The 25,253-nt window shown below is 44.8% G+C and overlaps 2 protein-coding genes across 2 annotated transcripts in view; one reads left to right on the forward strand and one right to left on the reverse strand.

Moving 5' to 3' along the window:
- The window catches only part of LOC138974424 (uncharacterized), a 17,865-nt gene extending 2,962 nt beyond the window's left edge, over positions 1-14,903 (forward strand). Inside the window, exons 4-9 of the mRNA XM_070347139.1 lie at positions 346-579; positions 2,224-2,307; positions 7,784-7,922; positions 10,301-10,572; positions 12,705-12,734; positions 14,343-14,903. Coding sequence (XP_070203240.1) covers positions 346-579; positions 2,224-2,307; positions 7,784-7,922; positions 10,301-10,572; positions 12,705-12,734; positions 14,343-14,788 — 1,205 coding nt within the window. The 3' untranslated portion in view covers positions 14,789-14,903. The remainder of the gene's footprint in view (positions 1-345; positions 580-2,223; positions 2,308-7,783; positions 7,923-10,300; positions 10,573-12,704; positions 12,735-14,342) is intronic.
- The window catches only part of LOC138974831 (uncharacterized), a 128,200-nt gene that overhangs the window by 80,060 nt on the left and 22,887 nt on the right, over positions 1-25,253 (reverse strand). The window lies entirely within an intron of this gene.

Genomic DNA, 25,253 nt, shown 5'->3' on the forward strand with positions numbered 1-25,253 from the left:
AGTTATGGTTGACCCTCGTCAGATGCCAAAGACATGGTGAGGTCAAGATTGGCTAGCTCTAAAGAGAGAAAACTGACATGTTCTTGCTACTTATAGTAGGGTCAGATGGCCCCCAACCATATCACACGCTTTGTTGACTCTGGCATTACTAGTTGAAGATTAACAAACACTTTGCACACTTCCAGTAGTTGGTGTCCTCTGGGCAAGACTCAAGTCTGATTGACCCTCTTCAAATCCCAAGGTTATCAAGTTAACGTCAATATATTTATAAGCAAATGTCTGAATAATATCAACTATACCGAGGGTGAGCTGTCTGATGATCCACTCTTCTTGTTCTTCTTTCAGGAGACAAACTGAAAAGCTTTCAGGTGTACGTCAGCGAGCAGCCATACTCTCCGACCAACATGTCCGTGGCGCAGCAGTGTGCCAGTATCAGCAAGTTGGATGGCTTCGGCAAAGGTCTGACAATCAACATTACCTGTGGAGCGTACCTCGAGGGTCAGTTTGTCTTCGTGGTGGCCGAGCAACCTTATTCCTTGGAATTCTGTGAGGTGCAGGTGTTCGCTCACGAAGTGGAAGGTAAGGCAACTGAGGCATTATCGGGGATGGGCACATAGATTTTGCCTGTTGCAGATTCGAGTTTGTTTTTTTTTTTTTTTTTTTTTTTTGGGGGGGGGGGGGGGGGCAGTCACTTGGTAAAAGTGGATAAAAGCTGAAAAAGAGTGGCATGAATTCGCTCTCTTAATTTGCTGCAAACTTCGTCTACCGTCGGCCTCAGCTCTGAGAATAGCGGTGTCATACGATTTTGCAAAATTGTAACCAAAGAAAATCGCAAGCAGTTTGGTCGGACTGTAATTCAGTTTTGGACAACATTGCTTGGAAAAAATTAGAATCAACAATACCAGCGTGACTTATTCTAAAGAATGACACTTTAAATGCTGTCAGATGATACAGTCTTTACCTAACACAATACCGGAAAGCCAGTTTTGTCAGTAGGTGCTGAACAGGACGGTAGGCACCACCCACCCTCTGCGTTGTCAGTGGGTGCTTAACAGGACGATAGGCACCACCCACCCTCTGCGTTGTCAGTGGGTGCTTAACAGGACGGTAGGCACCACCCACCCTCTGCGTTGTCAGTGGGTGCTTAACAGGACGGTAGGCACCACCCACCCTCTGCGTTGTCAGTGGGTGCTTAACAGGACGGTAGGCACCACCCACCCTCTGCGTTGTCAGTGGGTGCTTAACAGGACGGTAGGCACCACCCACCCTCTGCGTTGTCAGTGGGTGCTGAACAGGACGGTAGGCACCACCCACCCTCTGCGTTGTCAGTGGGTGCTGAACAGGACGGTAGGCACCACCCACCCTCTGCGTTGTCAGTGGGTGCTGAACAGGACGGTAGGCACCACCCACCCTCTGCGTTGTCAGTGGGTGCTGAACAGGACTGTAGGCACCACCCACCCTCTGCGTTGTCAGTGGGTTCTGAACAGGACGGTAGGCACCACCCACCCTCTGCGTTGTCAGTGGGTGCTGAACAGGACGGTAGGCACCACCCACCCTCTGCGTTGTCAGTGGGTGCTGAACAGGACGGTAGGCACCACCCACCCTCTGCGTTGTCAGTGGGTGCTGAACAGGACGGGAGGCACCACCCACCCTCTGCGTTGTCAGTGGGTGCTGAACAGGACGGTAGGCACCACCCACCCTCTGCGTTGTCAGTGGGTGCTTAACAGGACGGTAGGCACCACCCACCCTCTGCGTTGTCAGTGGGTGCTGAACAGGACGGTAGGCACCACCCACCCTCTGCGTTGTCAGTGGGTGCTGAACAGGACGGTAGGCACCACCCACCCTCTGCGTTCGCAATGCCGACCCACTACCTTAAAAATGTAATTGTCAAAGTTATGAGGTTTCAAGTGAAATTGCGTCACTCACTATACGTCGTATATAATTATATATATATATATATATATGTATGTACGTCATTACCTTTCTGTCGGGCGGCGATTCTAAATCTCTCTCTTTCGGTCTCTCTCTCTCTCTCGGTCTCGGTCTCGGTCTCTCTCTCTCTCTCTCTCTCTCTCTCTCTCTCTCTCTCTCTCTCTCTCTCTCTCTCTCTCTCTCTCTCTCTCTCTCTCTCTCTCTCTCTCTCTCTCTCTCTCTCTTTCTCTCTATATCTCTCTCTCTCTCTCTCTCTCTCATTATGTTTTTGGTTTGTTTGTTTTGCTGCAGTTTTGCAGCTCAACCAAGGCTGCAATGATTTGACTCCTGTAAGAAGATGTGCAGGTGACCTAGCGTGTCACGACGGAGTCTGTAGTATGTATACGACTTGATTCATGCGATCTGGCAATGTGTTTTTCTTTCTGTTTCTCCTACACAACCTTTTTATATCTTTCCAAAAGTGTTCTGCTTTTTCTAGTCCCAGAGTCAAGGTCGAACCGAGAAGGAATGACACAAGTGATCAATTGCCACAAACTTACTGAGGTAGTCTTTGCTTAAATCTTGCTGACTTTAACCTCTCAATATTGGAGATAGCTTGTCATCTATTGGCGAGGAACCCTAACTGATTAGTAAGGTGAACAATCACAGGGCTTTTTATTCAAGGGCACGTTAACGGTACCGTGCTTGTCAGTCCCTTGTGCACGGAGGCTCTAGGGCGTTCACTCATGCCTCAGGCATCTATCCATTTGAAATTATACCAACTGTAATTGACTTTCTTGCAAGGAGTTGAACCGCGCATTTTTGTTATTGTCGCGATTGTAGGTACGGGCAGGAATTATGCCCAAACCATACATGGCAGTATATTAGTTTCGAGTAAAGAGTTAATTTCAAAACATTCTGTTTTATTATGGACTAGCAATCACATGGCATTTGGCTCCATTTTGGCATACTCCACACATACTTTTGCCCTAGAACGTGATCGCAGTAATGTTGATTACATTTTAAACGTATTTGTGTAGTTATATGTGGGATAGCTGTGTAAATATTGTGATTGTTTATATCGTAACTTGCGGAAAAAAAATCGTTGCTTTAACAGTGCTCTGACCGGAGCAACCGTTGTTGTTTTTCATCGCAAAACAGCACGGTTGTAAGTTGAACAATGTTAAAGCAATGCTCGTGTTGGCAGACCCACATTGACACTGATAAAAAAAAAAATGAAAGGAGTACAATTTGAGATTTTTTTTTTTGGGGGGGTGGGGTGGGGAATTTGGTGGGAGGGTGTTAGACTTCACTGTTGCGTGAGCGAACGAATGCTGAAGATGCCTTGTAGACGGATTTGGGAAATAAATCTGTCGGGTTTGAATGGGTTGTAAAAAAGAGTGAAACTAAGTGAGCCAAACTGTGAGCATGTGCTCCTTGACCACGCTCAAAGACACACCCCTCGCTAGTGGCTGGCTCATAATGTCACATAGAGATGTTGGGCTGACTAAAAACAGGAGTATTTACTCTTTACGGCACACCCCTTGCTAGTGGCTGGCTCATAATGTCACCTAGAGATGTTGGACTGACTAAAAACAGGAGTATTCACTCTTTACGACACACCCCTCGCCAGTGGCTGGCTCATAATGTCACATTGAGATGTTGGACTGACTAAAACAGGAGTATTCACGCTTTACGGCTCACCCCTCGCTAGTGGCTGGCTCATAATATCACATAGAGATGATGGACTGACTAAAAACAGGAGTATTCACGCTTTACGGCACACCCCTCGCCAGTGGCTGGCTCATAATATCACATAGAGATGTGTGACTGACTAAAAACAGGAGTATTCACGCTTTACGGCACACCCCTCGCCAGTGGCTGACTCATAATGTCACATAGAGATGTTGGACTGACTAAACACAGGAGTATTCACGCTTTACGGCACACCCCTCGCTAGTGGCTGGCTCATAATGTCACATAGAGATGTTGGACTGACTAAAAACAGGAGTATTCACGCTTTACGGCACACCCCTCGCTAGTGGCTGGCTCATAATGTCACATAGAGATGTGTGACTGACTAAAAACAGGAGTATTCACGCTTTACGGCACACCCCTCGCCAGTGGCTGGCTCATAATGTCACATAGAGATGTTGGACTGACTAAAACAGGAGTATTCACGCTTTACGGCACACCCCTCGCTAGTGGCTGGCTCATAATATCACATAGAGATGTTGGACTGACTAAAAACAGGAGTATTCACGCTTTACGGCACACCCCTCGCCAGTGGCTGGCTCATAATGTCACATAGAGATGTTGGACTGACTAAAAACAGGAGTATTCACGCTTTACGGCACACCCCTCGCTAGTGGCTGGCTCATAATATCACATAGAGATGTTGGACTGACTAAAAACAGGAGTATTCACGCTTTACGGCACACCCCTCGCCAGTGGCTGGCTCATAATGTCACATAGAGATGTTGGACTGACTAAAAACAGGAGTATTCACGCTTTACGGCTCGCCCCTCGCTAGTGGCTGGCTCATAATGTCACATAGAGATGTTGGACTGACTAAAAACAGGAGTATTCACGCTTTACGGCACACCCCTCGCCAGTGGCTGGCTCATAATGTCACATAGAGATGTTGGACTGACTAAAAACAGGAGTATTCACGCTTTACGGCACACCCCTCGCTAGTGGCTGGCTCATAATATCACATAGAGATGTTGGACTGACTAAAAACAGGAGTATTCACGCTTTACGGCACACCCCTCGCTAGTGGCTGGCTCATGTCACATAGAGATGTTGGACTGACTAAAAACAGGAGTATTCACGCTTTACGGCACACCCCTCGCTAGTGGCTGGCTCATAATGTCACATAGAGATGTTGGACTGACTAAAAACAGGAGTATTCACGCTTTACGGCACACCCCTCGCTAGTGGCTGGCTCATAATGTCACATAGAGATGTTGGACTGACTAAAAACAGGAGTATTCACGCTTTACGGCACACCCCTCGCTAGTGGCTGGCTCATAATGTCACATAGAGATGTTGGACTGACTAAAAACAGGAGTATTCACGCTTTACGGCACACCCCTCGCCAGTGGCTGGCTCATAATATCACATAGAGATGTTGGACTGACTAAAAACAGGAGTATTCACGCTTTACGGCACACCCCTCGCTAGTGGCTGGCTCATAATGTCACATAGAGATGTTGGACTGACTAAAAACAGGAGTATTCACGCTTTACGGCACACCCCTCGCTAGTGGCTGGCTCATAATGTCACAAAGAGATGTTTGACTGACTAAAAACAGGAGTATTCACGCTTTACGGCACACCCCTCGCTAGTGGCTGGCTCATAATATCACATAGAGATGTTGGACTGACTAAAAACAGGAGTATTCACGCTTTACGGCACACCCCTCGCTAGTGGCTGGCTCATAATGTCACATAGAGATGTTGGACTGACTAAAAACAGGAGTATTCACGCTTTACGGCACACCCCTCGCTAGTGGCTGGCTCATAATGTCACATAGAGATGTTGGACTGACTAAAAACAGGAGTATTCACGCTTTACGGCACACCCCTCGCTAGTGGCTGGCTCATAATGTCACATAGAGATGTTGGACTGACTAAAAACAGGAGTATTCACGCTTTACGGCACACCCCTCGCTAGTGGCTGGCTCATAATGTCACATAGAGATGTTGGACTGACTAAAAACAGGAGTATTCACGCTTTACGGCACACCCCTCGCTAGTGGCTGGCTCATAATGTCACATAGAGATGTTGGACTGACTAAAAACAGGAGTATTCACGCTTTACGGCACACCCCTCGCTAGTGGCTGGCTCATAATGTCACATAGAGATGTTGGACTGACTAAAAACAGGAGTATTCACGCTTTACGGCACACCCCTCGCTAGTGGCTGGCTCATAATGTCACATAGAGATGTTGGACTGACTAAAAACAGGAGTATTCACGCTTTACGGCACACCCCTCGCTAGTGGCTGGCTCATGTCACATAGAGATGTTGGACTGACTAAAAACAGGAGTATTCACGCTTTACGGCACACCCCTCGCTAGTGGCTGGCTCATACTGTCACATAGAGATGTTGGACTGACTAAAAACAGGAGTATTCACGCTTTACGGCACACCCCTCGCCAGTGGCTGGCTCATACTGTCACATAGAGATGTTGGACTGACTAAAAACAGGAGTATTCACGCTTTACGGCACACCCCTCGCCAGTGGCTGGCTCATAATGTCACAAAGAGATGTTTGACTGACTAAAAACAGGAGTATTCACGCTTTACGGCACACCCCTCGCTAGTGGCTGGCTCATAATGTCACATAGAGATGTTTGACTAACTAAAATCAGGAGTATTCACTCTTTACGGCACACCCCTCGCTAGTGGCTGGCTCATAATGTCACATAGAGATGTTGGACTGACTAAAAACAGGAGTATTCACGCTTTACGGCACACCCCTCGCCAGTGGCTGGCTCATAATGTCACAAAGAGATGTTGGACTGACTAAAACAGGAGTATTCACGCTTTACGGCACACCCCTCGCTAGTGGCTGGCTCATAATGTCACATAGAGATGTTGGACTGACTAAAAACAGGAGTATTCACGCTTTACGACACACCCCTCGCTAGTGGCTGGCTCATAATGTCACAAAGAGATGTTTGACTGACTAAAAACAGGAGTATTCACGCTTTACGGCTCACCCCTCGCCAGTGGCTGCCTCATAATGTCACATAGAGATGTTGGTCTGACTAAACACAGGAGTATTCACGCTTTACGGCTCACCCCTCGCTAGTGGCTGGCTCATAATGTCACATAGAGATGTTGGACTGACTAAAAACAGGAGTATTCACGCTTTACGGCACACCCCTCGCTAGTGGCTGGCTCATAATGTCACATAGAGATGTTGGACTGACTAAAAACAGGAGTATTCACGCTTTACGGCACACCCCTCGCTAGTGGCTGGCTCATAATGTCACATAGAGATGTTGGACTGACTAAAAACAGGAGTATTCACGCTTTACAGCACACCCCTCGCTAGTGGCTGGCTCATAATGTCACATAGAGATGTTGGACTGACTAAAAACAGGAGTATTCACGCTTTACGGCACACCCCTCGCTAGTGGCTGGCTCATAATGTCACATAGATATGTTTGACTGACTAAAAACAGGAGTATTCACGCTTTACGGCACACCCCTCGCTAGTGGCTGGCTCATAATGTCACATAGAGATGTTGGACTGACTAAAAACAGGAGTATTCACGCTTTACGGCACACCCCTCGCTAGTGGCTGGCTCATAATGTCACATAGAGATGTTGGACTGACTAAAAACAGGAGTATTCACGCTTTACGGCACACCCCTCGCTAGTGGCTGGCTCATAATGTCACATAGAGATGTTGGACTGACTAAAAACAGGAGTATACACGCTTTACGGACACCCCTTGCCAGTGGCTGGCTCATAATGTCACATAGAGATGTTGGACTGACTAAAAACAGGAGTATTCACGCTTTACGGCACACCCCTCGCTTGTGGCTTGCTCATAATGTCACATAGAGATGTTGGACTGACTAAAAACAGGAGTATTCACGCTTTACGACACACCCCTCGCTAGTGGCTGGCTCATAATGTCACATAGAGATGTTTGACTAATTAAAATCAGGAGTATTCACTCTTTAAGAACCCAAACACACCTGACTAAGTCATTCCCGAACATCATCTTGTGAATGCTACGGTTGTCAGTGAGCCGCTCAGAATATAACAATGCAAGAATGTGTGGTGCCTGCTCTGAAAGCTGACGATGTATTGGTACTCTTAAGAGCTCTATCTCTGTGTACCGTTTCAGAGGCTGGCATAGATGGACAGCTAACGTGTCCGAGTCGATGGTACAACAACACGCCAGTGACCTTGAGATGTGAGGTCAACAAGACCAGCGAATCAACACGATGCGGCTACCAGACTTTGAACCGCACCTATTTCACACTGTGAGATATGTTTCATGCTTTGTAGATTCAGTCAAGTAATGACTGTCACGATTTAGTGACATGGTCCGAGAAAGAGTCACTTTTTCGGGTGCCTCTGTCAAATTGCGACAGAAAGCGCCTGTTTTCTGTCAACGGTTGTGGGTTTTGCTAACCATGCATAGCCGAGCACGGGAATTTCGTTGATTCAGTGGTTCCGCGTGCGTGATTCTGCTTGCTGGGCAAAATTATCGATAACTGAACTGGGGTAGTGACAAGGTGAGTCACGTGATTTTGGTCAAGGTTGTCTGTCTGAGACATTTTAACTGGACACTCGAACACTCAGCGCTGGGGAGGACGGTCGTGTCTTATATTTCCTGCGAGCTTTGATGGATTTCATCGCTTTGATTTCTGCATTGATTTCAACGCGCCGCTCTGCATGTACAGGAGGGGTTCCAGGAAACTTCATTTGAGACCACCTTCTCTCTTTTCACATGCGGTCTGATGTCGACGGGTCGTCAATTTCTCTTCGCTGTGCGGGGAAGGTTTTTCACCGCATAAAGTATTCGGCGAGAGGGTGAATGGGGTATCGCTGTTGACGAACAGAGGCCATTCAAAGGAGGAAGCTGTTTTCGCTTCAATAAGAGTGCTACTTACATAGGCTTTTGAGGTAATAAATCATTATTTAACGCTGTTGACGAGTCTGTGTTTGTGGAATGAAATACTCTTTGTTGTTCTTTCCAGGTTAGCGCATAATTTGCTCTTTGTGACGCTAAAATAATAATCTGTATATGGTTTTTGCAGATATCGAGAGAAGGAAGGAAATAGCTGATTTGTTGTTGTGAAAGTTCGTTTGTGCAGGCCCACGTGCTCGATGAGATATGTAAAGATGACATGTTTAAAGGTGGAGGTTGAGGGGTAGCGTGGCATGTTTAGTGCACCGATGCTTTTTGTGGCAGCCTTTCTACCTAGTATTGTCTGCTGCGTTTTTCTACGCTACGTAACTGCCGACTACGGGTCATCGCTGTATGCTGTAACCGGGATCATCTGATGTAACCAGCTAACCGGCTAACCAGCGACTGGGTGAGGCGCCCGATGTCTCCACTGTTCCCTGCTTCGTCGTCACACCAACCAGCACTTATTTTGACGGAGCAGTTGTGGAGACTATGAACTAACATACGGGCCGTCCACTCAGTGGCGAAACAAAGCTAAGTGCACCATGTCTTTGCACCCTGTTTACCACCGTTGTCATCTTTTATGTTCATGATTATATTCGAGTGGTGACAACGTGGGGTGTGTGACACCTGCATAAATTGGCACTTTTAAGCAGATTAGTAAATTTTCCTAGCTATACACGGGATCAGCGTGTTACTATAATTTCTATACTTTAACTGGCATTTTTGTCAGTGACCACTGTGTTTACGTGTTGAACGTAAAAAGAACATATTTTGAGTGAAGTCTCGAGGGAGGTGGCGAGTTATTACATAAACAGGCGTCTGAAACTTATACTTTTGTGGATTCTATTTAATTGTATGACTGCGAGAGTGGATCGTGGTGTGGTTAGTTAGTTAGAAGTAACTAACCGTTTCATAATCACCTTATATGATATATTGAAACGTGACAATGACTGATTGTTTTAACAAGAGCGAAGAGCAGGGTTTGTCTCCCGATGTATGTGTGTGTGTCTGGGTGTCTGTCTGTATGTGTGTGTGTCTGGGTGTCTGTCGGTATGTGTCTGTGTCTGGGTGTCTGTCTGTATGTGTGTGACAGGCTTTTCTCAAAATCTACTGGACGTATTGTTATGACAGTTGGTACATATACTTTTGAGAGCATGTGCTTGAAATGATTGTTCACAACCTCTGTACAAGTACCCCTATTGTAAGACCCCCACCTTTTTAAGACCTGGTTTTCTCATATGAGACCCTCCACCACGAAATGAGTCGCATGTCACCTCGCGCGGTTCTGCGCTTGGCTTAATATAAGTCCGGGGAGTGTCTGGTAACAGTGTGAGGGTCACCTTAGTCACAGGCTTATAACTCAAACAGTTTTCGCTCTTTTCTAAAACGGTTTTCACCACTGGATAGAGCATAAAAAACTCTTTAGGAAAATGTACAAATATGACAATCATGCAAAGGTGACATGCGACTCAATCCGTGGTGGAGGGTCACATATGTGTTGATGCCTCACAAGCTGGGCTCCACTGGACCACGTCAGTGTAGTTGGTTGGTTGTTATTGTGTTTTGTTTCTTCAGTGTAGTTGGTTGGTTGTTATTGTGTAGTGTCTCTTCAGTGTAGTTGGTTGGTTGTTATTGTGTAGTGTCTCTTCAGCAGTTAATGCTATTCCAAACCGATGCACGTTTCTTTCCTTGTTCCATTTATCTTTCCTAACACATGATCTGCAGGCAGGGCAAACCTGGCGACAGTTCCGAGTGCGTGATTGTGAATGATGGCTTCACCGACTGTCGCACCACAAGCACCCAGCCGGGACCTGTCGGTTCGTGCTGGTGTGAACAAAACAGCACTCACTACAGCTTTGTCTATCGCTTGACGGCTATCGCGGGGCAACATGACGGGTTCTGGTACTGCCGGAAGCAATGCGTAACAACAGACTTTATCTATGGTCTGCACATGAAATACCACGTCGAGTGTCTCGGCGTTAGGGTGATCGATAACGGTATGTATGTCCATTTTTTTGTCTTCCATTCACAGCTGTTCCAAGGGCTTCATGTTTTCCTCCTTAGCTGCAGGCAGACTGGGCTATTTTTAGCATCCTTTCCACCACCGCTCTACACAGCAATGCTGGCCATGCACAGTATAAACAGTAATTGTGTTTATGGATGACAGACACACTTAGAGGGTCATTCATATTTAGGGTTTTTATAATTTCCGGAACTAATGACTTCCATGACATGGAAAGAATCATACGTCACCTCTTAGATGTGCCTAGAATTGTACATGGGATAAGAATCACGTGTCCTTACACCTACATCAATGCCGAGTGTCTGCAGTGTGGCTGATTACCGTACATAAATGACTTCTTTTAAACTTTGAAGTTTGCAATTTGCTTTTGATGTCGTTCAGAAAAGAAAAACAAACGATAAGAAAGAAGCAAAACATGGTGATTAATGAATTATTCTACAAAGGAAATAACCGGCACGGTTGGCCTAGTGGTAAGGCGTCAACCTCGTGATCGGGAGGTCGTGGGTTCGAACCCCGGCCAGGTCATACCTAAGACTTTAAAATTGGCAATCTAGTGACTGCTCCGCCTGGCGTCTGGCATTATGGGGTTAGTGCTAGGACTGGTTGGTCCGGTGTCAGAATAATGTGACTGGGTGAGACATGAAGCCTGTGCTGCGACTTCTGCCTTGTGTGTGGCGCACGTTATATGTCAAAGCAGCACCGCCCTGATATGGCCCTTCGTGTTCGGCTGGGTGTTAAGCAAACAAACAAACAAATACAAAGGAATGAGCCAGACGCTTGATGTTGGGTATGTGTCCAGGCGGACGAAGATCCTTTTACCAAGCACACGCCGGGTGGGATCTGCAGGGGTATACATGATCTGTCGGGAAGGTGGGGGGGGGAGGGGGGGTGGGGGGGGGGGTGGGAGGGGGAGCAGGAGACTTACAGATCGTCTAATGGTAATTGGGAATTAGTTTATTAGTTTTTCGCTTGTAGTGACTGTAAAATAAACAGTACAGAGATGTTTCCTATATGCAATGACAGAAGACTATTTTGTTTACCCACACAATCATACCATATAGCTGTAAGTGGTCTTTCCTGTTCTAAGTTTGACACTGACCGCATGAGACACAGGGTTCTCAAAGACTTGGTCTGATAAAGGGAAGTAATTACGGCATCGCTCTATATTATTGGATTACTGATTATGCTTTGTTGGTTGAGGCCAATGTTGGAAGAATTAGACTTGACTATCCGTGAGCGTTGTCTGCTTGATTCAGACTATTGTGTAGCGTTCTTTTATGTAAGGGGGTAGGTGGTTAGCAGACTGCATATGCACAGTACAAAATAATGTCGTGCATTGAAAAGTCGGGGAGTTCTTAATTCTTGATATAAATTGTTTAGAATGTTGTTATCTATGTAAACACTCAACATTTTGTGATCAACGTTTTCAACTGTATCGCTATTACTCAATAAATCAGGACCACTTGAGGCAGTGTTCTGGCGTTTTGGGTTAGTTGTTATTATCACGAATTTGGTTTTCGTCGGGTTAAGAGACATACTTATGTTTAAATCCAGTCGATTCTGTTAAACGTTCCTTGGGTTGCTTGTGAGATAAGTTTGTGTTGCTGGGGTGGATTGTAGTGTCTTCTGCAAAACAAGTCACACCAACGCTGAATATGAAGGAGTAGGCAATTAACATATAGAGCAGAGGTCATAATTAGGAAACAAAATCTGTTCAGAAGTGCAGTCATTTCAGAGGTGTCTGAAACAACAAACAAACACAAATGAAGTATAACATACTAACTGATCGAGCTTATACAGGCCTGAAAATGGCGAGTATTGTACTCTAGAAACATGTAACTGGCTAGTAGAAATGTTCATCTACTCGCCAAAGGCGAGTAAAGTTGCCGAAAAAATGTGTTGGTTTGGCTAGTAAAGTTTGCCCTATGGCTAGTACATTTTCAGAATCCCTAGCCAAAGGGCGAGTACACCATTTGTTGGACTTTCAGCGCTGTTATACCGTGATAAGTAACGTGTTAGCAAGACTCGGTCTCAAGTGCTATGATGTAGAAACATTCACTGACATCTCGTCTGTTTCATAAACCTGTGACCATATGTCTTCACCAGCAACGTCTATCACCACCTCAACCACCGAAGGTAAATATAAGCAAGTATGCAGCGAACAATTTTTATTAAACAACAATTTTAATTTCGTAGAACTTGTTTCCGATGTTGCTCAATTAATTGTTGGCTTGTATTACTAATTCAATTGATAATAGAAAGGCTCACGACGATTTTCATGAACTAGGGTACTTGATCATATCAGACAAACATACCCACCGCAATCTTTTACTTAGTGTGAGTGTCACATTCAAATGTTACAGCAGGAAAAACATAAAAGATTAACAGACACCGCGGACGGTGAATCATTTTGTATTTTATAATCATGCCATATATGTGTTAAACAGAGAAAGTAAATAACACATCAGTCATGAACTTCTCAGCTTAACTTTCCTTGTTAGAAACCTACAGTCTAAGGTTGACTTTATATGTCTGCTCTGCAAGAACGCTTCTACCCTTACACTGGTGCAATTCTGTAACACATGTTACATAGCCACTGGTGAATTAACAGAGAGAAAAATAAAGAAAAACGGTAATCGGGAGGTAATCGGGAGTTAATCGGGACCGACCAAACAGACTGAGCCAGTAGCGCGACATATGTCGTGACAACCAGGTGACAGTATACGTAAAGTAGCGCGACAACCAGCCTAAGGGTTAACAAAAGTCGGAACATCACAAACAGAATAGTTCACTTATATTTACAACTCTTGAAAGGAAATGTACAGCTATTTTTACGATCTACAACCACCTGTTCTTTAACATTCTTGTTCATAGGAAACACAGCGACACATTGCTCACACACAATGCACCACATCAGATCCAATCGGTAATAACGATTTCATTTCCTTGACAAACAATGTCTTTGTTGTTTCACAACGAGCCCGAGACAGAGTTACCACAATCCATGTCCTCCAGAGGAACACTGCATCTGTCGCAAATCAACCATGTTCAATGCTTGCCTGCTCTAACATTCACCGAATTACGCTTTGGACTACACAGTCCGGAAGATGTGGGTCGTGTACGACCCATACTTTCTAAAGAAGGATTCAACGAAAAAGTATATCGGTCGTACTACACGACCAACGCCATCCGAATTGGAATAGACGTTTTGCTGCCTCTTTGCAGAGTATGGGTCGTACACGACCCACGCCATCCGAATAGGAATACACGTTTTGCCGCCTCTTTGCAGAGTATGGGTCGTACACGACCCACGCCATCCGAATAGGAATACACGTTTTGCCGCCTCTTTGCAGAGTATGGGTCGTACACGACCCACGCCATCCGAATAGGGATAAGCACCGTCAAATTCCTTACGTAATTCCATATGGGGTCGGCCACGACCCATATCATCTGGATTGTGTAGTTCAAATTACGTCATCGTTTATTTTGTTGTTTACAAAGATAATCTCTTTTTTTAAAGTTGGGCAATGAGATGCTCGTATGGTGATTGGAGATTACAGGAAGTCTCAATCAAAAACTCCAAATAGTTTCACAAATAAAGAGGATTGTGTGAGGCTCTGGGTCATCTACGACCCACAAAGCGGTTGCACAGGTCAAAATTAAATCAATCATGTTCAAACATTGCCAGCTTTAAAACTTAGTGTATGCCATGGGTTTGATGACCCCCTGCACATTGTGTTGCAGGACTCGTGGTTGAGGACGATAGCATTCAGCCTGGGAGAACGCCTGACGACGACAGCCCAAGGCCTGGGGTAAGGCCTGGGGTAAGGCCTGACGACGACAGCTCAACGCCTGGGAATAAGCCTGACGATAACAGCAAAAAGCCTGGGGGCACGGCAACCGGTGCATCGAACGCGCTTGTCATCGGTCTGAGTGTGCCAGCAGCGATATGCGCCGTCATGGCAGCATTTGGATTTGGCCTCTTCTGGAAACGTAGATCAGAAGGTCAACACAACGCGCCTCTAGCAAAAACAAAGGCTCCTCCAGCCAATGCCCCTTCTTCACATGCTCGGCAGTTTTTTGGCGACACGACTGTCCACGAGTCTCTTGACTCTGAGCTTGACGACTCCAGTGTCGCTGAATCAGAGACCAGTGAAGGCCTAGAGACAAGTTTAGAGTCTCAAGTATGAAATGTTGCCACATCAAGTCCTCGTGGTCAATTGCCATCAATGAAACAGTGGAAACATTTAAGCAAACAAAACACCAACAACAGTCAAAACTCGTTCAATAAAAAATCATTAACACACACACACACACACACACACACACACACACACACACACACACACACACATACACACACACACACACACACACACACACACACACGCGCGCGTTTATTTCCATCACGGTTAATTACCCTCTGTGACATGTGAGTGTGGTTCTCAGAACCAGTGTCGGCAATGAGGCCGAAGACCGTGTCTCGCACTTCGATGTTTTTGAAGCGTGAGACATGGACTTGTCCGAGTGTACGTCTGTGACTTGGACCATTGAATGATAAGGAGAAAAGAAATGGTCAGTCTTCTGATTGCCTCCACAGTCACTAACAGAAACCACCTGGCTACTTCTCATTTGCTTAATGATCAACTCCTTTTTTGTCACTAACATGATGTTGATGGTTACATTGGTTTGGCAAGACGTAACGATGGCTTGGAAGAGGGAAATGTGATGGTAGCTGAGGCTTAAACACACGACGTATAAACTGGCCTTGACACAAACTGGCCTTGACACAAACTGGCCTTGACACTGGAAAAAAAGAGAATGTTGAGAGCGCGGTAGTGCAACTGAAAAGCATAAATGAGCACTTGGATGACCCGACAGTAATACTTGTTTAGTGGAGTCGAAATGCCCCCCCCCCCCCCCCCCCCCCCCCCCCCGATCCACCCCTGACATCTACCTGTGAGTTTTGTTAGCACTTCGTTGCATGTTTAAAGACATCTGATTCGTTCACCTTTTTAACGTGATTGCATTTATTCTCTGTCAGAGATTTGTGTTGTTGTATTAATTAGTATTCATGAGTCCATTGTCATTGCGTCGTTATAGCCTTGTTATGAATCTCTACATTATTTCGTGTTTCTGTTTGCTTGTTTCCCTGTGCAATGTAATCTTGTCATATTTTCTGTGAAGTAAACTGGCCTTGCTTTTGGGCCAATATATATACCTCTTGACTACTACTAATGTGTGTACGTAAGCATGTGTTTGCGTTTTCGCACGGGTGTGTGTGTGTGTGTGTGTGTGTGTGTGTGTGTGTGTGTGTGTGTGTGTGTGTGTGTGTGTGTGTGTGTGTGTGGATGTCAGGGGCGGATCAGTTGCTTTGTAAGGGGGGGTGCACTTTGAATCGAAAGTGAATGTGATGGGTGCGAAGCGCCCGAATTTGCTAGGGGGGTCCGGGGGCATGACCCCCCGGAAAAAAAATTGGCTCAAAGAAGCAAAATGGTGCCATCTGGTGCCATTTGAACTTATAAATGGTCATAGAATCAGCTTTCCAATTTTATTTTATTTTTTTGCTGGAGGGGGGTGCACGTGCACCCTGTGCACCCCGCCCCCCCCCCCCCCCCTCGTCCGCCCCTGCGTGTCTATCTGTGCATGCGTGATTTTGGTTCGGTGTGATTGTGTGTGCGCGTATATGTGTATGCGATAATGTGTGTGTGTGTTTGTGTGTATGTGTGTGTGCGTGCGTGTGTGTGTGTGTGTGTGTGTGTGTGTGTGTGTGTGTGTGTGTGTGTGTGTGTGTGTGTGTGTGTGTGTGTGTGTGTGTGTGTGTGTGTGTGTGACGGAGTGATTGGGTTTGTGTTACTGTTTGTCGATTTCTAACGGGATTCTTGAAGGCTTCGCCTCTTGTTGTTTCAAGGTTTTGTGCACCGTCAAACAAAAATGCGAATTCGTTGACCAAGACTTAAAGACGTATAGGGTCGTGTGAACCAATCCTTCATTGTTCTTTTTATATTTAGTCAAGTTTTGACTAAATATTTTAACATCGAGGGGGAATCGAAACGAGGGTCGTGGTGTATGTGCGTGCGTGTGTGCGTGCGTGTGTGTGTGTGTGTGTGTAGAGCGATTCAGACTAAACTACTGGACCGATCTTTATGAAATTTGACATGAGAGTTCCTGGGTATGAAATCCCCGAACGTTTTTTTCATTTTTTTGATAAATGTCTCTGATGACGTCATATCCGGCTTTTCGTGAAAGTTGAGGCGGCACTGTCACGCCCTCATTTTTCAACCAAATTGGTTGAAATTTTGGTCAAGTAATCTTCGACGAAGCCCGGGGTTCGGTATTGCATTTCAGCTTGGTGGCTTAAAAATTAATTAATGACTTTGGTCATTAAAAATCTGAAAATTGTAAAAAAAAATAAAAATTTATAAAACGATCCAAATTTACGTTTATCTTATTCTCCATCATTTGCTGATTCCAAAAACATATAAATATGTTATATTCGGATTAAAAACAAGCTCTGAAAATTAAATATATAAAAATTATTATCAAAATTAAATTGTCCAAATCAATTTAAAAACACTTTCATCTTATTCCTTGTCGGTTCCTGATTCCAAAAACATATAGATATGATATGTTTGGATTAAAAACACGCTCAGAAAGTTAAAACAAAGAGAGGTACAGAAAAGCGTGCTATCCTTCTTAGCGCAACTACTACCCCGCTCTTCTTGTCAATTTCACTGCCTTTGCCATGAGCGGTGGACTGACGATGCTACGAGTATACGGTCTTGCTGAAAAAATGGCATTGCGTTCAGTTTCATTCTGTGAGTTCGACAGCTACTTGACTAAATATTGTATTTTCGCCTTACGCGACTTGTTATATTTAGTCAAGTTTTGACTAAATATTTTAACATCGAGGGGGAATCGAAACGAGGGTCGTGGTGTATGTGCGTGCGTGTGTGCGTGCGTGTGTGTGTGTGTGTGTGTAGAGCGATTCAGACTAAACTACTGGACCGATCTTTATGAAATTTGACATGAGAGTTCCTGGGTATGAAATCCCCGAACGTTTTTTTCATTTTTTTGATAAATCTCTTTGATGACGTCATATCCGGCTTTTCGTGAAAGTTGAGGCGGCACTGTCACGCCCTCATTTTTCAACCAAATTGGTTGAAATTTTGGTCAAGTAATCTTCGACAAAGCCCGGGGTTCGGTATTGCATTTCAGCTTGGTGGCTTAAAAATTAATTAATGACTTTGGTCATTAAAAATCTGAAAATTGTAAAAAAAAATAAAAATTTATAAAACGATCCAAATTTACGTTTATCTTATTCTCCATCATTTGCTGATTCCAAAAACATATAAATATGTTATATTCGGATTAAAAACAAGCTCTGAAAATTAAATATATAAAAATTATTATCAAAATTAAATTGTCCAAATCAATTTAAAAACACTTTCATCTTATTCCTTGTCGGTTCCTGATTCCAAAAACATATAGATATGATATGTTTGGATTAAAAACACGCTCAGAAAGTTAAAACAAAGAGAGGTACAGAAAAGCGTGCTATCCTTCTTAGCGCAACTACTACCCCGCTCTTCTTGTCAATTTCACTGCCTTTGCCATGAGCGGTGGACTGACGATGCTACGAGTAAAATGGCATTGCGTTCAGTTTCATTCTGTGAGTTCGACAGCTACTTGACTAAATATTGTATTTTCGCCTTACGCGACTTGTTTATTACTGTAATGACGTCATTGTGATTGACATGCGTGTGTGACGTCAAGTCAAGTAGTTCCTTCTGGAGAGCGATTTTGCACTGCCCGCCAGTACTGTCTGCCAGTACATTTTGTTTTTATGTCAATCTGCAACCCAGTTTTCAAATCAAAAGACAACAGATTGAACTACAGAGGACATGTAAGCAGATCAAGCTCAATGAAGAAAGAAATATTGCCATGTGCTGTCCTGTTTTGGGTCACAATCGGTGAGTTCTGCCTTTTGTTTACAAAACTGAGCAAGTCCACCGAAGCTCCTGATTATATAATTATTATAACAAAATTGACTTTTTCTGTTGGAGTTAATGATTCAAAAGTGACGAGCATCTTAATCAAACTGTATAGATGGCTGGACAAATAACATGTTCATTATAATCTGACGACTGGCCTTGGTTTTCTTGAGAATTTCGCGGACTATCTTTGTTTTGTCACTTTTTCCACCGTCATTACGCTTGCAAACAACGTCTTCTTCACACCTCACACATAACTCCGAAGCCCCTGGCAACAATATCACGGCGTCACTGTCAATTGTTATCCGGATCAGTGGGATTGGCATATTACGTAGAACACGTGCACAACTATCACTATTACTGTGATGTGTGTCATTTTCACATTCCAATGGTAGTTGTTTGGTTGTGTGTGGCCTCGGCATAAACGTAGAATCTGACAATAAAGTAGATTCAGGAATTGCCTTGACCGCTCCGTCTGGCGTCTGGCATTACGGGGTTACGTTAGTGCTAGGACTGGTTGGTCCGGTGTCAGAATAATGTGACTGGGTGAGACATGAAGCCTGTGCTGCAACTTCTGTCTTGTGTTTATGGTCGGCTGGGCTTCAAGCAAACACACAAACAAACAAACAAACAAAATTGCCTTGACATTTCGCCACGGCTTTCTAAATGTGTTTACCCGCACTGGAACTCGATACGCGGGTGATGGTGTATGTGTGTACGTGTGTGCGCGCACATGTGTGTGTATGTGTGTGTGTGTGTGTGTATGTGTGTGTGTGTGCGTGTGTGTGTGAGTGAGTGTGAGTGAGTATGTGTGTGTGTGTGTGTGTGTGTGTGTGTGTGTGTGTGTGTGTGTGTGTGTGTAGAGCGATTCCGAGAAAACTACTTGACCGATCTTTATAAAACTTCACCTTGAGAGTTATAGGGTATGATATCCACAAATGTTTATTTTGCTTTCGATAAATGTCTTTGATGTCGTCATATCCGGCTTTTAGTGAAAGTTGAGGCAGCACTATCACGCCCTGTTTACAACAAAAAAATCAAATTGATTGACATGTTGTACAAACATTCTTCGACGAAGCCTGGACTCTGGGATTGCATTTCAACTCATAAGCTACATAAATAATGAGTTTGGTCATTAAAAATATTAAAATCTAAATTAAAGTTATCTTATTCTGAGGCGCAATCGCTAATGCACTACGCTGGCTTGTCAAATCCTGTACTTTTTTTTACGCTGCGAGGATTCGACGAAGCTATATGTTGTCTAGATGATAGTGCCACCGTAATTTTTGTTAATGCCGAATAAGACGACATCTTAAAGATCCTTGTCTACATTTGTATGTACATAAATCGGCATTTGACCATTGAAATACTAAGTCTATTCCCTACAAATATAAATAGATACACCCCCCTTCGATCAGGAAGGACGAAGCCAGGGTAGCCGATTGAAAATTCATGATAGTAATTCAGCGTAGTGGGAAATCCTTTTTTGTCAAAAGCCGATGGCAAAACACCTCTCGAATACCATGCATTTCGCGCGTTTAAAAAAAAATCGTGAACAGTGCTCCAATACCCAGTGCCAAACTGTTGCTGTGATTGTGTGGGTGTGGCTGTCAGCATAGTGACATGCATTTGATTGGTCGATATTGATAGTCAAAGCACATGCGCTTTGCACATGAAAATCAAAACATTGGAAGTGTTACTAACACTTCTCAAACATAATAACTATTTTTACATATATATTTTTTTCTATACATTTTCCCCCATGGTTCATTCATCATCTGACATAGCTTTTTAGCGAAATCTAACCACAAGATTGTTAAAAAAAAGCAAAAATGTAGACGACATCCTTTAAAGGTTTATCAAAGCAATGACACAAATTGAGGGGGTTATAATTTACAAAAATATGTATGTAACATGTTTTATAAAGACAATAGTATGTCTAGTCGTTTTCAGGGAAACACACGCCTTCTAGATTCGTTCTGAAACTGTCAGTAAAAATGTCTTGCCGCTTGTCTAGAGTCTTCAGACCCTGACACTCTCTGAAGTTCCACAGCTCTAGCTTTAAAACTGTCCCAAGCAGGAATAATTTCCCTTGACTTGAACCCCGCGTTGATCCCACAGTGTCGCCAGGCTCAACCCAAGTTGCCTCATTGCCATCCGTGACGGGGCCTGATGTCCTGGTGACCAACGGAACCAGTAAGCTGCACTTAACATGCAATGTAGCGAATCCTTCATCAGTGGATCGCTTCGCGTGGTTCACCCCTCTCCCGAACACAAAACGCTGTGTGACGAGCTCGGACGGCACACAATGCACGTTCACACCAACACTGGACGACAACAAAAAGAACGTTACCTGCAGAGCGCTGGACTCTAAAGCTGTCACCTTAGCAGTGGCGACTTACACAGTGAACCTGAAATGTACGTATATATTACGAGCAATCACAAATAGTGGACAAATACTATACTTGACATAATGTGTTGACAAACAGAATGGCGATACATATAGCGTACGACGTTATCAATCCGGATACAGCGAATACTACATGGGTTGATGTGTCATATCAGATGTACATGAGTTGTCTTATAATATTCAGTTATGACTAAATGTTTTAACATTGACTGGGAATCGAGGCGAGGGTGGTAATTTCGTGTGTGTGTGTGTGTATGTCTGTGTGTGTGTTTGTGTTTGTGTGTGTGTGTATGTTTGTTAGTGTGTGTGTGTGTGTGTGTGTGTGTGTGTGTGTGTGTGTGTGTGTGTGTGTGTGTGTAGAACGATTCCGAGAAAACTGCTGGATCGATCTTCATGGAACTTCACATAAGAGTTCCTAGATAGGATATCCCCAGAGATTTGTTTTCATTGTTTTGATAATTGTCTGTGATGACGTTATAATTATACGCTTTTTGTGAAATTTGAGGCAGCATTGTCACGCCCACATTTTTTTTATCAAACTGATTGCAATGTTGATTAAGTAATCTTCGACGAAGCCCGGACTATGAGATTGCATTTCAGCGTCGAATTAAGATTAATAATTTATCAATGAGTTTGGTCATTACAAATCTCAAAATTCTAATTAAAATAAAACATTTAACAATCGATCCAAAAAGATTCCATCTTATTCTTTATCGTTTCCTGATTAAAAAAACCCCATTTAGATATAAAAAAACCCAACCATTTAGATAGGTTATATTTGAATTAAAAACAACCTAAGAACATTCTAAAGAATACATACAAGTGTGCTTTCTTTTAAAGCTCTGTACGCAACTACGCTATACTGACTTGTCATTTTCTGCACGGGCTTTCCTGTGAAGCGCTGTGAGATACATCGCTATACTGGCGTGTTACTTTCCGCACGCTTATTTTGTGCAAAAGTGCAGCTCTTTCTCAGTTGGTGCATGGCCGCGGGGGACAAACCTATTTAGGTTTGGTGAAAATAAAGTAATGTAGCCCGTTTAGCAAATTGTAATCAAAATATTAATTTTAGTAATTGATGCAAACAATTATTTCATGTCAAAGGCACAGTAAGCCTCCCGTTAACCATCACATATACGGTCAGGCTTTTACACACAGTACAAACACCCTTTCATTTAAACACTCACCGATTGAGAACATCCTAGGTGCCCTCCGTAAAGAGCGAACAATTTTCAAAGAATTTATTTTTGCGTGGTTTATCTTACCCCTGAGCCATCTTGAACCCGTGTGATCCCGTTTCCTTTTTTCACAATTTAGTCGTCAGTTAGTCATTTGAATGCGACTCGATGTGAGCTTATCTACAATAGCACGTTTGTATGCACGAAACAAACGGCTGTGGTTCACAAGAACTCTAGCGATGGCTTTTGACTGTTGAGAGGAACGGCGATATATGCATAAACCGTCGTCTGCTACGACCCTTGTTGTAAATCTGTCTGTCAACTACCAGCTTTGAGGTTCGCGACTTCCTCTCAAAAACCATATACAGATTAATATTTTAGCGTCACAAAGAGCAAATTATACGCTAACCTGGAAAGAACAACAGAGAGTATTTCATTCCACAAACACAGACTCGTCAACACCGTTAAATAACGATTTATTACCTCAACAGCCTATGTAGGTAGCTCTCCTTTAAGTGAGTCAGCTCCCTTGTATGGCTAACGCCCGTCGACGCCTTTCCTGCCACACACCCCTCTTGTGCTGAATTCCTGCCACACACCACTCTTGTGCTGAATTCCTGCCACACACCACTCTTGTGCTGAATTCCTGCCACACACCACTCTTGTGCTGAATTCCTGCCACACACCCCTCTTGTGCTGAATTCCTGCCACACACCCCTCTTGTGCTGAATTCCTGCCACACACCCCTCTTGTGCTGAATTCCTGCCACACACCCCTCTTGTGCTGAATTCCTGCCACACACCACTCTTGTGCTGAATTCCTGCCACACACCCCTCTTGTGCTGAATTCCTGCCACACACCCCTCTTGTGCTGAATTCCTGCCACACACCACTCTTGTGCTGAATTCCTGCCACACACCCCTCTTGTGCTGAATTCCTGCCACACACCACTCTTGTGCTGAATTCCTGCCACACACCACTCTTGTGCTGAATTCCTGCCACACACCACTCTTGTGCTGAATTCCTGCCACACACCCCTCTTGTGCTGAATTCCTGCCACACACCCCTCTTGTGCTGAATTCCTGCCACACACCACTCTTGTGCTGAATTCCTGCCACACACCACTCTTGTGCTGAATTCCTGCCACACACCACTCTTGTGCTGAATTCCTGCCACACACCCCTCTTGTGCTGAATTCCTGCCACACCCCACTCTTGTGCTGAATTCCTGCCACACACCACTCTTGTGCTGAATTCCTGCCACACACCACTCTTGTGCTGAATTCCTGCCACACACCCCTCTTGTGCTGAATTCCTGCCACACACCCCTCTTGTGCTGAATTCCTGCCACACACCCCTCTTGTGCTGAATTCCTGCCACACACCACTCTTGTGCTGAATTCCTGCCACACACCCCTCTTGTGCTGAATTCCTGCCACACACCCCTCTTGTGCTGAATTCCTGCCACACACCCCTCTTGTGCTGAATTCCTGCCACACACCCCTCTTGTGCTGAATTCCTGCCACACACCACTCTTGTGCTGAATTCCTGCCACACACCCCTCTTGTGCTGAATTCCTGCCACACACCCCTCTTGTGCTGAATTCCTGCCACACACCACTCTTGTGCTGAATTCCTGCCACACACCCCTCTTGTGCTGAATTCCTGCCACACACCACTCTTGTGCTGAATTCCTGCCACACACCACTCTTGTGCTGAATTCCTGCCACACACCACTCTTGTGCTGAATTCCTGCCACACACCCCTCTTGTGCTGAATTCCTGCCACACACCCCTCTTGTGCTGAATTCCTGCCACACACCCCTCTTGTGCTGAATTCCTGCCACACACCCCTCTTGTGCTGAATTCCTGCCACACACCACTCTTGTGCTGAATTCCTGCCACACACCCCTCTTGTGCTGAATTCCTGCCACACACCCCTCTTGTGCTGAATTCCTGCCACACACCACTCTTGTGCTGAATTCCTGCCACACACCCCTCTTGTGCTGAATTCCTGCCACACACCACTCTTGTGCTGAATTCCTGCCACACACCACTCTTGTGCTGAATTCCTGCCACACACCCCTCTTGTGCTGAATTCCTGCCACACACCCCTCTTGTGCTGAATTCCTGCCACACACCCCTCTTGTGCTGAATTCCTGCCACACACCACTCTTGTGCTGAATTCCTGCCACACACCACTCTTGTGCTGAATTCCTGCCACACACCCCTCTTGTGCTGAATTCCTGCCACACACCACTCTTGTGCTGAATTCCTGCCACACACCACTCTTGTGCTGAATTCCTGCCACACACCACTCTTGTGCTGAATTCCTGCCACACACCACTCTTGTGCTGAATTCCTGCCACACACCACTCTTGTGCTGAATTCCTTTATGCGTTGGAATTTCTCCCCCGCTCAGCCAAGAGTCCTGACGCCTCGCGTCAGAAACATATACATAGCGAAAGGTGGTATCTTCTTGAAGTTCCTCAAAAGCCCTACTGTGCAAGCAGAACGGCACGTTGATATAAAGTGTAGAATCTAACGTGTTGAAAACCATCAAACTCTTAGGAAGAAGACACCGACCCTTCTTTCTTGCTGCTCAATGTTCAAGTGCCCAGTTTCATGTCCTCACAAAACAACCTTGAAAATATCACGTGACTCCGCGTGTCACATATCCAGTTCAGTTACCGTCAGTTTTGCCCTGACAGCAGAAATCACCCACGTGGAACCCCTGCAAAACGAAATCCCCGTGCTGCGCTATGCCTTGTCAGCGGTTTCACACCGTCACCCCGACTCAAACACAGGCGCTTTCCATCACAATTGGAGATAGGCACTCGACAGAGTGTTCCGTTCTCCGTCCATGTCACTAAATCGTGACATGCAGAAATAACCGTCGTACCAGACCAACACCCGTCCATTTACAGAAATAACCGTCGTACCAGACCAACTCCCGTCCATTTACAGAAATAACCGTGTAGTGGTACTGGCAGTAAAATGTCTGTACAGCGTAAGCTTTATGCTCGCCGAGACTGTCAATCCACGCTCTTCACATATTGGTTGCCAGGACTTACGGAG

This window comes from Littorina saxatilis, linkage group LG8, assembly GCF_037325665.1.
Source record: "Littorina saxatilis isolate snail1 linkage group LG8, US_GU_Lsax_2.0, whole genome shotgun sequence".
Lineage (NCBI taxonomy): Eukaryota > Metazoa > Mollusca > Gastropoda > Littorinimorpha > Littorinidae > Littorina > Littorina saxatilis.